General features: G+C 36.5%; 1 protein-coding gene across 2 annotated transcripts in view; it reads left to right on the plus strand.

Moving 5' to 3' along the window:
• The window catches only part of SH3GLB1 (SH3 domain containing GRB2 like, endophilin B1), a 34,662-nt gene extending 24,283 nt beyond the window's left edge, over positions 1-10,379 (plus strand). For both annotated transcript variants that reach the window (XM_068540238.1, XM_068540239.1), the window contains 4 exons: positions 2,985-3,074; positions 3,461-3,561; positions 9,334-9,562; positions 9,953-10,379. In XM_068540238.1, coding sequence (XP_068396339.1) covers positions 2,985-3,074; positions 3,461-3,561; positions 9,334-9,562; positions 9,953-10,060 — 528 coding nt within the window. In that variant the 3' untranslated portion in view covers positions 10,061-10,379. The remainder of the gene's footprint in view (positions 1-2,984; positions 3,075-3,460; positions 3,562-9,333; positions 9,563-9,952) is intronic.
• The last annotated feature ends 3,841 nt before the right edge of the window (positions 10,380-14,220 follow it).

The following is a 14,220-nucleotide window of genomic DNA, read 5'->3' on the forward strand; positions in this document are numbered from 1 at the left end:
CCACTAGCTATCTATTTTACATTTGGTAGTGTATATATGTCAGTGCCATTCTCTCACTTCGTCCCAGCTTACCCTTCCCCCTCCCCGTGTCCTCAAGTCCATTCTCTACGTCTGCATCTTTATTCCTGTCCTGACCCTAGGTTCTTCAGAACCTTTTTTTTTTTTTTTAGATTCCGTATATATGTGTTAGCATACTGTATTTGTTTTTCTCTTTCTGACTTACTTAACTCTGTATGACAGTCTCTAGGTCCATCCACCTCACTACAAATAACTCAATTTCATTTCTTTTTATGGCTGAGTAATATTCCATTGTATATATGTGCCACGTCTTTATCCATTCATCTGTTGATGGACATTTAGGTTGATTCCAAGTCCTGGCTATTGTAAATAGTGCTGCAGTGAACATTGTCATACATGGCTCTTTTTGAATTATGGTTTTTTCAGGGTATATGCCCAGTAGTCGGATTGCTGGGCCATATGGTAGTTCTATTTTTAGTGTTTTAAGGAACCTCCATACTGTTCTCCATAGTGGCTGTATCAATTTAGATTCCCACCAACAATGCAAGAGGGGAGGGTTCCCTTTTCTCCACACCCTCTCCAGCATTTATTGTTTGTAGATTTTTTGATGATTCTAAGAGTCATGTACCACAATGTTCATTGCAGCTCTATTTACAATAGCCAGGACATGGAAGCAAATTTATTTATTTTATTTTATTTTTTTTTTATTTTTGGCTGTGTTGTGTCTTCGTTGCTGCACACGGGCTTTCTCTAGTTGCAGCGAGCTGGGGCTACTCTTCGTTGCATTGCACGGGCTTCTCGTTGCAGAGCACGGGCTCTAGACGCGCGGGCTTCAGTAGTTGTGGCACGAGGGCTCAGTAGTTGTGGTTCACGAGCTCTAGGCTCAGGCTCAGTAGTTGTGGTGCACGGGCTTAGTTGCTATTCAGTGTTTTTAGCTTTAAAACATTATTTCCATTTCAGTCTCAAGCTTCCTAGTCACTTTTAATCTGCTACCTAGCTTACTTACTTAACACCTTGTACAGAAATATTGCCATTTAGTAGACTTTCCTGCCATTTCTACTAAAGGCTGTTAAATCAAGTTGTACTTTCACAATCAAACCTATATGGAATTAGCCTCATTTGTTTTTGAAGTGCGTTTATTTTTGGTTTGCTGTTGTTACTTCTATCAATCAAAACCTTTCAACCAAGCAGAACGGTAAATAGTGCAAATGTAACACTGAAGTGATTGGTTTTCCTTAATACTTTTTTAGGAAGAACATTGATTCTTTTATTCTCCTGTGACTTTTTTCTACTACATACTAGCTTCCAGATGAAGCTTATTACTTCAGCCCTGTTATCAAAACACCATGTATTCTTATTTTGATCAAGTAAATTTAATTTTAACTCTTGACTTGTTGAATAATTCAAGCTTATTTCCATAAATCCAGTCTAGTGGTCAAGTCTTAGTCCTCTCTGCCATATCTTTTGCCAATGGTATGAGAATGATTATAGCAACTGATTGTCTCTTTTGCTGCTACCTCATTGTTGACTATTTCACTGGGTTAGCTATTGTCACCAAAGGGTGAAGGAGAGGGAGAAGGGGTGTGAAAGGAAAAAGTTCACACCTTGTTTATATACTTACTACAGTCTTGGAAATACTATAATTATTTGGATGGCGGGGGAGCAATTTATCCTGGAGAGGTAGTGGGAAATATCATTATAGTGATATTATCACCAATACTAATTCCCAGTGGGGGATAAGCTAACTATTTTGAATGACCTGTGAGATTTTATTTTTTCCTCCTTACTACCAAGCAACTCTGACTAAAGGTTTGTGAGGATGTTTTTTTGCCAGTACTTAACTATTTTTAGATTTTTTTTTTTTTTTTTTTTGGTAAACTGTTTTGTCCTAGCACTAAACCTATATCAGATAGTTGAAGCTAGTAGTGGTGTGCTATTATGCACATCTCTTTCTAGCTCTGAGGTCAGTGACTTCACCTTGGTAACTTGAAATCAGCTGTGGTAGGAGTATTTATACCATTGAAACTCAGCACATTAGAGCTTTTTTTGCCCCTGGAGAGCCAGTTTACCAGCACACCATTGATTAAAGGTCACCCATAACTTGCAGAAAAACCCTAGCATATCTTATAGATAATATTTCTGCTTAAGACATACTCTATGCAGAGTTTGGAAAGAAAACTAAAAAAGACATTTATGTAGGATAAAGAATCCTTTGAGGGAACCTAAGAACTATGTCCCTAGAAACAAGTATATGCTTGATAACTAAACCCATGAGGTTAAAGTCCTAGCTTCACTCTGAAGTTGTTTCATTTGAGATTGAAGCCTATATAACTTCAAAGTAAAGTAGCTACAGTAATAATTGAGAATTTTTTGAAATAATTTATACAAGTAAACTGGTAATCTTAAGGTTTCATAAAATGTTAAAAATTAGCAAAATTGATACTAGAAAATGTATGAAAATAGATTGACTGCCCCATAGTAGTTTTCCTAGGCTTTTATGTTTATGTCATTAAGCTTTGGCATTAATAGATTCTTTTAAGTACCAGTAAGGAGTCAGTTCTGTCTAGATTAAGTAACATAGAAAAGCTAAGTTCTAGAAACCAGGGACCGGTTTAGATACAAAGCAGAATCAGGGAGTTGCCAGATTATCATTTGGGGTTTGTTTGGGGGATTTTTTTTTTTTAACATCTTTATTGGAGTATAATTGCTTTACAGTGGTGTGTTAATTTCTGCTTTATAACAAAGTGAATCAGTTATACATATACATATATCCCCATATCTCCTCCCTCTTGGGTCTCCCTCCCACCCTCCCTATCCCACCCCTTAAGGTGGTCACAAAGCACTGAGCTGATCTCCCTGTGCTATGTGGCTGCTTCTGTTTGGGGGATTTTTTAACTGTCTAAATGAATGTACATAAAATGGACTAAGTCCTCTAATGAGATTCTAAAACTGTGTTCCAATTTAAGTCTGAACAGGAATTAAGAATAACTCAAAGTGAATTTGATCGTCAAGCAGAGATTACCAGACTTCTGCTAGAGGGAATCAGCAGTACACACGTGAGTGTTCATTCATTGGAAATTCATTTGGAACAAAAGACTTTGATAGTCTTAGGGAAATTCTTGGAGGAAAAACTGAACTTCCTTTTCAGTCATTTATCAAGATATTTAAATTGTAGCACTTTTCAAGGTACATGAAGAAATATTTTAAATTTTTGTTTACACCTCATCACCTGATGAGGTAGTTCTCCCGCCATCATCAAGTCCATTTGATGTTTTTTGTTTTTTGGGTTTTTTTGGCTAAACAGTTTGTTGTTATAAATTGTAGTAAAATGATAGATACTGATGATTTACCCCGAGTACAGTGTCGTGCTCTGTCTGCCCTTAGCGTGTGCCACTTTAAGTAGATTATAGAGCTAAGAAGTGACTGTAACTTTCCTTTACAGGCCCATCATCTCCGCTGTCTGAATGACTTTGTAGAAGCCCAGATGACTTACTACGCACAATGTTACCAGTACATGTTAGACCTCCAAAAGCAACTGGGAAGGTGGCAATTTCCTTTTCATACATGAAACTCCTGATAAGAGAAGAAATTCAGATTTTTCCATATGAACTAGTAATAGAGGTGAAAAATAGAAGAATTAAAGGCTTTTATTAGATTGCTTAGAATCAGTTTTTTTTTTTTTTTTTTTTTTAAGGAAAGTGATTATCACACTTCTGAGGTAACAAAGACATTTTGAGCTCTTCTGGCACAGAAAAATGTTAACAGGGATGGGAAGATAATTTAAGTGAATACCTTTTTAGTGCTGTGTAAAGAAAGCTTAAAAGCGTTTGAAGTTCACTTTTCTCTTGAATACCTTTGCAGGTGGTTGAGGGAGATATAGTTATATTGACACTTAGTTGCCCTTAGAGGTAAACTAATTTGTACTTATTCATTACTTGTTCACTGTTAAAAAGATTTTAGAATATTCTGTAAGACCTCAAGCCCATTGATGTTATTATTTTGAGTGTGGTAATATACTTTACAGCACGTATGTAAAGCAGCACAGCTCAATCATTCGTTCTCAAATATTTATTGAACAACTCTCGTATCCAAGCACTGTTCTATACTCTGGGATTATATCAGCAAGCAGAACAGGCAAAATTGCTTACCTTTATGGAGCTAACGTTGTAAGGTGACACTGAAAATAAAAGATGTACAGGACAAACATGGTCTCTGCTCTCACAATGAACACTTAAAGTCTAGGTAGAAGTACAGGCCATAGGTGGACAGGCCATGTGATAAGTGGAAAGAGAAGTTCAGATTACTGTAAGGGACATCTAACTGTGACTCAAGTGAGTCTAGCAAAGATTCACAGATGAAATTATTTTAGTAGGAATAATCTAGATGAAGAAAGAGGCAGGGACAAATATTCCAGGCAGAGGAGGAATATGTATATGAAAGGGCCAGAGGAAAAAGAGTGTGGCAAGTTCAGGAAACTGACAATAGTTCATTCTGGTTGGATCATAGTGTTCAGATTTCAAATGGGATAGTAGATGTGGCTAGAATAATGAAGCCAGGTCATGTCATGAATGCCCTTTAAAATAAGTAATGATAAGGAGTTTGGAATTTACATAGTGAGGAACCATTAAAGCAGGGGAGTGATACATAATATTTGAAGGAGGAATATCAAGAGAAGTTATTTCAAGGAATAAGGAGAAAAAAAAAACCCCATCACTTTGTTCTTCCTTTCTGCATATTAATCCTTCAAAACTAGACTTAGAACAAAATTAGGCACATCCACAAAACCAATTTTGGATCTTGAAAATGAGTTGTAGTCTAATACCACTGGTTATTCTAATAGGATTTACAGAAGTATTTACACTTCTATATATTTGAAGTTTTGTTACTGGTATTAATATCTGAAATCAGAACACTACTCTATCCCCACATCATTACAAGTATTTTAAGCCCAAGAAGCCTTAGTACTTCCTGTGCACTTTGTCCTGATACTCTCACAGTGCAGCAGAGGGGTTGCTGTTGAAACCATTCATTCTTGCATTCTGCTTAAGGCCATACAAATGCTTGGAACTCAGCCATTCACACAAAATCTAGTCATTGATGTGCTGAGGTAGGTACTGTTATTATCCACATACAGATAAGGAAACAGAAGAGCTAGTTATAAGATTAGTAATTGTGTTTTATTTTTAAATAATTGGAAAGTTTAACATATTGAGCTACAGTGGCAGGAAGTCTAGAGTTTTTTAAAGTTATCAGTAAAAGTTCTTAGAAGGTGAAGATGGCCTTTCAGGGTTTTTTTGTTTGGTTTGGTGTTTTGTTGTTTTTCTTTTTACCATTAATTTCCCAAAGTTGACATAGGTAGACCTCAGTGGCTAAACAAAAGCTAATTATACTAGTAAATTTGAAAGTAAAGTCCATGGTTAAAGACTTTAAAAATCGTGTGTGTGTACACAAACATATGTAGGGAGAGAGAGCTTATCTTTTTTTTTCTCTTCAGAAATGTATATATTTAATCACTGCCGAGTTCACTGAGGAAGGGATGCTAGGAAATGTGTTCTTAACTTTAGAGTGAAACTTGAATTAGAAATTATTTCTTTTTATCATTAGAACCCTTTTACCCATCAGAGGAACATTTGCTTTTAATTTTTACAAGTGCCCTATTCTAGGCATCAAGGATACAATGTAAACAAAATAGACCATATCCCTGCCTTCATGGATCCTGCATTCTATTTAGGGGTAGAAGGGAGTAGAAAATCAATGTCTATGAATTACATAGTCTATTAGAAGGTGATAAATGCTATGGAGAAAAATACAGCAGGGAAGTACCTTGGTTAGAGTAGACGTTTACAGTAGTCAGGAAAGACAGATTGGAAAGATGTGAGGAAACAAAGCACGCAGGCATCTTAGAGATGCTCCAGAGAGGAAGTACAAAAACTCTAAAGCAGGAACATAGCTGTATGTTCAGGCAACAACAAGGAGAGCTTAGCTGGAGATTAATCCAGGAAACAGGGAGCTAAGATATGTAGGGCTTTGGAAGCCACTCTTTGGACTTTGGGCTGTACTCAGAGATGAGGAAGTCTGGAGGATTTTGAGCTGAGGAGTGACATGATTTGATTTTAACCTTTAACAAGATCATTCCTGCTGCTCTGTTGAGGATAGATGTTAGAGGTCATGAGTATAAGCTGACAGACCTGTTCGGAGCCTGTTGCAATAACTTGTTCAATAATACAGTCAGGAGATGACGGTGGCTTGGATCGGGGTGATTGTGACAGATGTGGTAGAAGTGCTCAAACCCTGGGTGTGTTTTAAAGGTAAAGCCAGCAGGGTTTGCTGACAAACTTTCTGTATATGAGGCTTAGAGCTGTCAAGAATTACTGCAAGTGTTTGGCCTGAGCAACTGAAAGAATGGAGTTTTGGTTAATTAAAATGGGGAATGCCCCAGGAGGAGCAGGTTGGGGTGGGGAAGGCATGTGAGGTATATCAGGAGCCCAGTTTTGGACATGTTAAGTTTGAGATATGAAACATCTGAGTGGAGATATCCAATTTTAGGGTATACAAGTCTGGAAATTGGGGGTGGGAGGTGAATTAGAGGTATAAATTAGAGAGTTGTCAGCAATATCAAGGATATTCAAATCTGTGAGACTAAATGAAATTACCAAGGGAGTTAAGTACAGGTAGAGAAAAACAGAGAACCAAGGGCTGAGCCCTGAAGTACTCCAACAAAGAGTTGAGGAACCAGCTAAGGAAGATGGTAAGGAATGAGCACTGAGGTAAGATGTAAACCAAGTGTGGCCTTGGAATAAGCTGTAAAAAGTGAGGGGAGTGGTCCACTGTGACCACTAGATAGGTCAAGTGAAAGAGAACTGTTAGTGGACCATTGGATTTTGAACATTGCTGACCTTGACGAGTAGTTTTAGTGGAACAGTAGGAGCAAAAGCTTGTTTGTTAATGTAAAGGAATGGAAGGAGAGGAACTGTGACAGTAAGTTTAGATAAGTCTTTCAAGGAGTTCTAGTGTAAAGAGAAACAGAAATGAAGCACTAGCCAGAGGAAAAAGTGGAGTCTAGCACATTTTTGTGGGTTTTTTTAAGATAGGAGAAATAAGAGCATGATTGTAATCTGATAAGAATGATACAGTAAATGGAGAAAATATAATATTAGAAAGAAAGGGAAGGATTGGTAGTGTGATATCCTTGAGAGGAGATTTTGTACACAGGTGGAAAACTTAACCTTAAAAAAATTAATCTTAAGAGCATAGATAGCTCATCTGTAGTAGGAGAGTTGACCAAAGCATGGATGTTTCCTGATTGGTTTTTTCTCCTCTCAGTTAAAAAAGGAAGCAACTTATCAGCTGATTATAAAGGTTAGGGGAGAATTGCTGGAATTTTGAGGATGGATGAAGGGGTATGAAATAGTCATCAGCAGAATGTTTAAAGTGGGTAGACTAGAGAAATGTAGTGTAGTTGCCAGGCAGCATTGTGGACCCACTTTAGGTTCCTACTCATTCACTGAGTGTGAGACCAGACAACATGGTTTTGTAGTTTTTTACTGTCATAGTACATACATGGCTACTGAGTAGATAATTAGAGAGATTTTTTACCAAACGAGTAGTATGAAGTAAAGGGCATAGGATATGAAGTCGTACGCAAGGAGGTGATTATAATAATTTACCTTGGACACGAAGGGCATGCTGGTAGGATGATAGACGGTAGGTCTGCGGAGGACTGTAGATCCAGGATAGCCTTGTTGAAATGAGAGTGCGAGGGGAAACAAGATGATGGTCAGAGAATGGGATGTTGGAAATTATGATTATTGTAAAGGTTATAGTTTTTGGAATTGGTAAGGTCTAGATGAGGCATTGGGAGTGGGTGGCTGAACTAGGGTCAGCCCCAGAATCACTGGAAGAGAAGAGCTCACGGATCTGACAGGCCAAAGTTCAAATAATTGTCTACATGGATATTAGAACCACCGAGAATTAAGATACACTGTTAGTGAGCCAGGAGCTAAAATCCAGAAATAAAGGGAAAAGAATGAGACACCTGTAGATGATTGCAACAAGAGATGGTAGGTAGTATATAGTTGAATAACATGAAATTCAAAGATTAGGTAGGATTGGTTAGGGAGAGGAGTATAGGAATGGTAATGAGGAACGTGCAACTCCTTCAACATCCACCTCTAGGCTCAATGATGAAGGGAGTGTGGGAGATTAAACACAAGCATCAGGAGGTGAATGGAAGGGTTAGAGAAGAGGTTAAGGATAAAGGGAATTTTGCTGCTGGCTGACTCATTTCCAGATGGCACAGGAGTCATGAAAACTATTTTATGAAGGGATTAATTTCACCTACCCTACCAGATGAAGCATTTTATATTTTAACTAATGGATTTATTTAAACTTAAATATGAATTTTCATAGGATTTTTTTCAACCTTAGAAGTGGTTGGATTAGAATGATGATAGGCCAGCCATCTTATGCTGTTTTCCATTGAGTATTATCGGAGAAACAGTAGGCTTACAATAAATTGAAAATTATCTTTAAACTATTTATAAGCACATTGATCACAGGGATTTCACTAATTCCTAATAAAACTTTTATTTTTCCCCTAAAAAATAGAAGACAAAATGAACTTGTGACATCTGCCCTATTCTCCCATTGAGTCTTCATTATGTTAATTATCAGTCATAACATATTATTTGAATGTCCATCCCCTCACTTGTCTACATGTCCATAAAGGAATGGTATTGTTTCATGTTTATATCTCAGCTTGTGGTAGTGATGTTGGACATGTAGATACTCAATAAATACTTGAATGAACAGGAAAATGTGATTGGATCAATTTTATGAAAAAGAGTTCAATTATTTAAATATTTCTCAAAGAATTAACTTGAGAAAACTTCGCTCTTGTAGTAGTATCTGACATTTAAGTAAGTTTTTCATTGGTAATTTTATTTAACAATTCATAAAGGGAGGAAAAGATTAATAGAACATACTTATAGAAGGTTGTTGGAAATATCATAAACTCATTTTTCTGGAAAAAGAAAACCATTGTGTTTTTTAAAAACTTTTTTAAGTTTATACTTGTAAAGATGGCTTTGAAACAGACTTTCAAGGATTTTATATTTAAAAACAACCTGCATTTTCTCTAGTGTAATTGACCCTAGAGGGGTGAGCTGGATAGTGCACTTTGTCATTAAAATATTAGCATCCTCAAATCTTTAGCCAAAGTGAAGGTTGGTAGAAGGTAAACACTGCCCCCAGGTGGTGGTATACAGGAACTTTGGTCACTTGCAAGTAGATAATTGGCCATTTTCTTTTCAACAGTTTTCCATCCATTTATCATTGTAACAACAACCAGACTTCTGTGGCACCTATACCATCTGCTTCATCAAACGTGATTGGTTCTTCTGCCTTGACTTCAGCAAGTGGCCTAGTAATCACCTCTCCTTCCAACCTCACTGACCTTAAGGAGTGCAGTGGCAGCAGGAAGGCCAGGGTTCTGTATGATTATGATGCTGCAAACAGTACTGAATTATCACTTCTGGCAGATGAGGTGAGTAATGTGGGTATAAAAAGAAAACTATATCATAGATTGACTTACCTTCCAGTATAACAAAATGCAAATTCCTCATTACTTATTTGGAAATAGTTTATTATGAATGTTTTCTTAGATTGAGGCGGGTTATATTAACATTTTATAATTTTTTAACTACTATTTTTTAACAAAATAGAACATCACAGAAATATTTAAAGCTTTTAACTGCTAAATAACTAGATTTCTAAAACTATCTCTAATAAAATCCTTTATCTTTCACCAAATTGATAATAATGTTTAAATTCTTTGATAGTGAATAATTTATACTTTAAACAAATTAAGTCTGATTAGTTTTCTGTGTGTTTATTTCTTAACATAGTTAATAACTGGAAATGTTTTATTTTGTAGGTAATCACTGTTTTCAGTGTCGTTGGAATGGATTCAGACTGGCTAATGGGGGAAAGGGGAAACCAGAAGGGCAGGGTGCCAATTACCTACTTAGAACTGCTCAATTAAATAGGTGGACTATGAAAAGATACACCGTATTTATATACAATTAACTCTTAATAAAGCAGGTTTAAGTATCTTCCATGTTAATGTCTTAAGAGACTGAAAAGAAAATACTAGCCATCAAGCTGGCCTTTCTGCCAATAAAATTGCATGGTAAATATTTCATTACAGAATTTATGTTAAAGCTTTCATGCCAAGAATGTTTTCTTACAAAATTCTCTTTCTACTGAGGTTTCACTAATAAGTAGCTTCTACTTTTGAGCCCCAACTTAAAGCAGAACTGTTTTCTACTGAATTTTTCATTAATGGCAAGCTTTTTCTTTTACGTAAAATAAATTTATTGTGAATTGATACGTGACTCATTTATTAGGTATAATTAATAGCCAAAGAATAAAGTTAAAATTTGTTTTTAACTGTTGGTCTAAAAAGAGCTCTAGGATGTAAACCTCTTTTGTAAAAAATACAATGTTTCTGAATGTTTTCATAAACAGAAATGCAGTTATACCATGTTTACCTTGTTTTCCAGCAGACATGGAATGATTACAATATTCTAGTTCAGTGAGTTATTTTGAGGGTTTTTTGTTTTATTAAACACTACTGAATGATTTCTTAAGAGTAACTAGTCCTTGAGAAGTATTACCGTATTTTTCTAGTACATTTGCGTTTAAGGTTCTAAAACATCTGGGACAAATTCAATTCACTAAATAATGTTTTTAAGATTGTTCAATTGGTACTGTTTAATCCATAATCAGAATTGGACCTGTTAAGAAGATACTGCAGTAAAGAGAATTTGTTCTTATTGAACAACAAATCCTTATAAAAATGGATTAGCACAACTGTGTTCATTATAGAGTAAATTGTATGCAAACAATACACTTTTGGTTACTTTGAGCCTACAAATAAAATTTTGAAAATTTACTAATGAACTTAGGTTATCTTGATCAGGCTCTCTAGTTATGAAACACACACTAATGAAATGATTAGTGATATACTTGGAATCAGAAAATTGCTATTTGGACCACTGTTATGAATCAGCAGATTATTTCCATGTCAGGACTTCTGCTCTCATCATTCATTCATTCATTCTTTAGTCAGACATTTGTTGGGGGCCAGGCACTATGCTGATCAACTGGGAATACAACCCTGAACAAGATGCACACAGTTCTTCCCCCTACAGATCTTAAAAGACTGGTGGAGGATACAGAAAAATAAGTAAGCAATGGTCATATAACAGAATCGGTGTCATGATGATAGAAGAAATATAGGGTTAGTGTGTTTCAGAGCTTTGGGAGTCACCTAATTCAGATTTGGGGAGTGGGAGATGGTTTGGAGAGGAAGTGTTCTAGGCAGAGGAAGAAGTTGTGACAGGCCTGGAGCTAAGAGAATGTAGCACATTCTTAAAGCTAAAAGTAGTTCAGTCTGGCTTATGCATGAAGTGTAAAGGTGAAGTTAATTTCTTCAGGAAGTGTTAATGTGTCAAAATGATATTTTTCTGGTACTTTAAAAAATGAACACTTAGCACAAAAGGATATTTTAAAATGGTGTTTAAGAGTTCCTAATAAGAGCTTGGTAAACATGTTGATAATTTAATTTACAGTTCAAATTTTAACAGTAGTTGTTACATTTCTGTGCTGTGAGACAAATTCCTCTGCAGTTTTATAGTTATACAAGATGCTTTGATTCACACTGTGAGTTGCCATACTGTTAACCCCCAAAGCTGCTCAAGCTGGTTAGTTAGCTTAGAACCACTTGAGTGAAGCTTTTTCCCCCAGAAAGGAAGCTCTGTGGCCAGCCTAGAGTACCATCTATTATGTTATATAAATCAAGATTTAGGCTTTAAAAGATCATATAAAAAAATCAGGTCAACTTTAATAGCAACTATAAATTAGGTTTATGACAAGTAGAGTAGTAAAAGGGAGAGAGTATGGGTACTGGAGTGAAATTGTCCTGGATTCAAATCCAGTCTTCCTCACATACTGTGCTCTTTGAGCTTCGACTCAGATGTCATATAAACTGCCATTTCCTTGTTAGCAAAATGGGGATAATAATTATGCCACCTTAAGGTTATTGTGAGGATTTTATAGCAAAAAATAGTTTTTAAAGCAGTTATAAAGTAACTATAAAATCTGTAACTATAGATTTCTAACTATCTTGTATGTTAGGTAATTTTTAGGGAAAGGCTTGGCACAGTAGAAACATGCTGTGAATATGTTTTCCCTTGTTAGCTCCTGTAGCTTCCTGACCTATCCAGACGGTCGGCCTTGTTTATGACTATGTACCAGACAGACATCTTCTGTTGCCATGCTCTGTTCTACTCCTTATCAATTCTGTCCTCCACCCTCTTTAAATCAGACCCAGATCTAGGTTTAACCTCACCATAGTCAGTGTACATTTTTATCAGAACCTTCTGCTTTCCATCAAATGAATGTTGATTATAGTAACCTAATAATGTACAGTAGCCTTCAGTAATGTGAGGGTTCAAAGGTTATTTTGTGCCTTTGTCCACCACAAATTTGCCACAATATGTGGGCTCATTCTTATGTTTATTGTTTTTTATTTTAGTGGGGTTTTGTTTGGTTGGTTGGTTGGGGGGTTTTTGGTTTGTTTTATTTCGGTTTGGGGTTATTTTATAAAGTCACAGGTTTAATTTTTACTCAGGTAAAGGCCCATAGGTTCTTAGGCATGGAAGAAGAGCTTGGGAAGCCTCTTAATTCATGGTGCAATTCAGAATTATTTAAATAATCTCTGTGCCCCTGAGCTTAATCTAAAGGGATAGTAATGTGAAGGATGCATTTATGAATGAAATAGTAAACTTGGAAATAATTGTAGGCTCCTTTTACAAACAGAAAAAAAAGTGATTGGATTGTTTCTGTATTTGTCCTGAAGGTAATTAACCTAAAAGATCATTGCATTAAATTGTTTTTTATGGTGCTAATCAGAAAAATTCATATTGTAGGAGACTGGGTCCCAGAAATGGGAATGAGCCTCACTCTGAGTAATGTAAGAAATACGAAACCTGGGTCCAGGGTCACTAGTGGGATAGAGTCCATCCTCATAGTCTGCTGTTATCCTCACCAGAACAAAGGAACAGAGTGTGAATGGAGGAGCTGGTGCTGGGAGGACATGCAGAAGATGAAGGACCACAGGACAAAAATCAGCATCTTTGTGTACCCAGAGAGGCCTGGCTTACTTTCATGCTTTGTTGACAGTATTCCTTAAAAATATCTTCCCTAGCTCCCGAACACCTGAAAGTTTGAAATATGTTGCCCTAGTATGTGGCACTTCAAGTCTGGGTGAGAAGCCATGGTAATAGATAGGAGACTTTGCAATTTGACCTACAGCCAGGTTTGCCTCAACCCCTTCTCCAGATGATTAAGTGGCTCTTAACTCATGGTGAGACTCCAATGGGGGTCTTTCTGGTGGTTGTCCACAGCACAACTGCCCTTTCTCCCACATTATCCTAACGAGAAAGTCTGCTCAGCAGGGCAGTGGTTCTCAGTGTGGGACCCCCAAGACAGGCAATGTCAGCATCACCTAGGAACTTGTTAAAAATGTTAATTCGTATCTCCAAGTACCTTTTTTTTGTACTTATTTGTTGTCTTCAAGGGGCTATAAAACTAGTCTTAGTTCTTCCATGTAACATTTTAAAAAATATTTCAAGACAAAAACTGAATTCTGATCTTCTTTACTGTGTTCTAGCACTAATCGTAATTATATAGTTACTTTTAATAATTTATTTGTTTAGTATATATCTGTTCACTCTAGAGTGTAGGCTCCCTGAGATTGAGACTATTAATTCTTTTGATCACAGTTAAATTCCCAACTCTTAGCAGGAGACCTAGCATGTAGTATGTACTCAGTATTTGTCAAAGAAAGAAAACATGCAGTTCTTAAGTCTTATCCAAGCTCTACTGAATCAAACTCTTGGGGTAGGGCCCAGCATTCTGTTTTTACAAGCCATTTAGGTGATTGTTACACTCTCAAGTTTGAGACCCACTTCAGTAGAATAAAGAAATCGTGCCTTTTACCTTCAGATGTGCTATGTGACATCGCTTGAAAATTCTCCCTGCCTTCTGTATACCAACAACACTGCTCTCGAGTGTAGAGGAACCTTGCTGGGCTGTATTACAAGTGGGTGTGAAGGTATACGGTATGCTTAGTGTACG

The sequence above is a fragment of the Eschrichtius robustus genome, chromosome 3, assembly GCF_028021215.1.
Source record: "Eschrichtius robustus isolate mEscRob2 chromosome 3, mEscRob2.pri, whole genome shotgun sequence".
NCBI lineage: Eukaryota > Metazoa > Chordata > Mammalia > Artiodactyla > Eschrichtiidae > Eschrichtius > Eschrichtius robustus.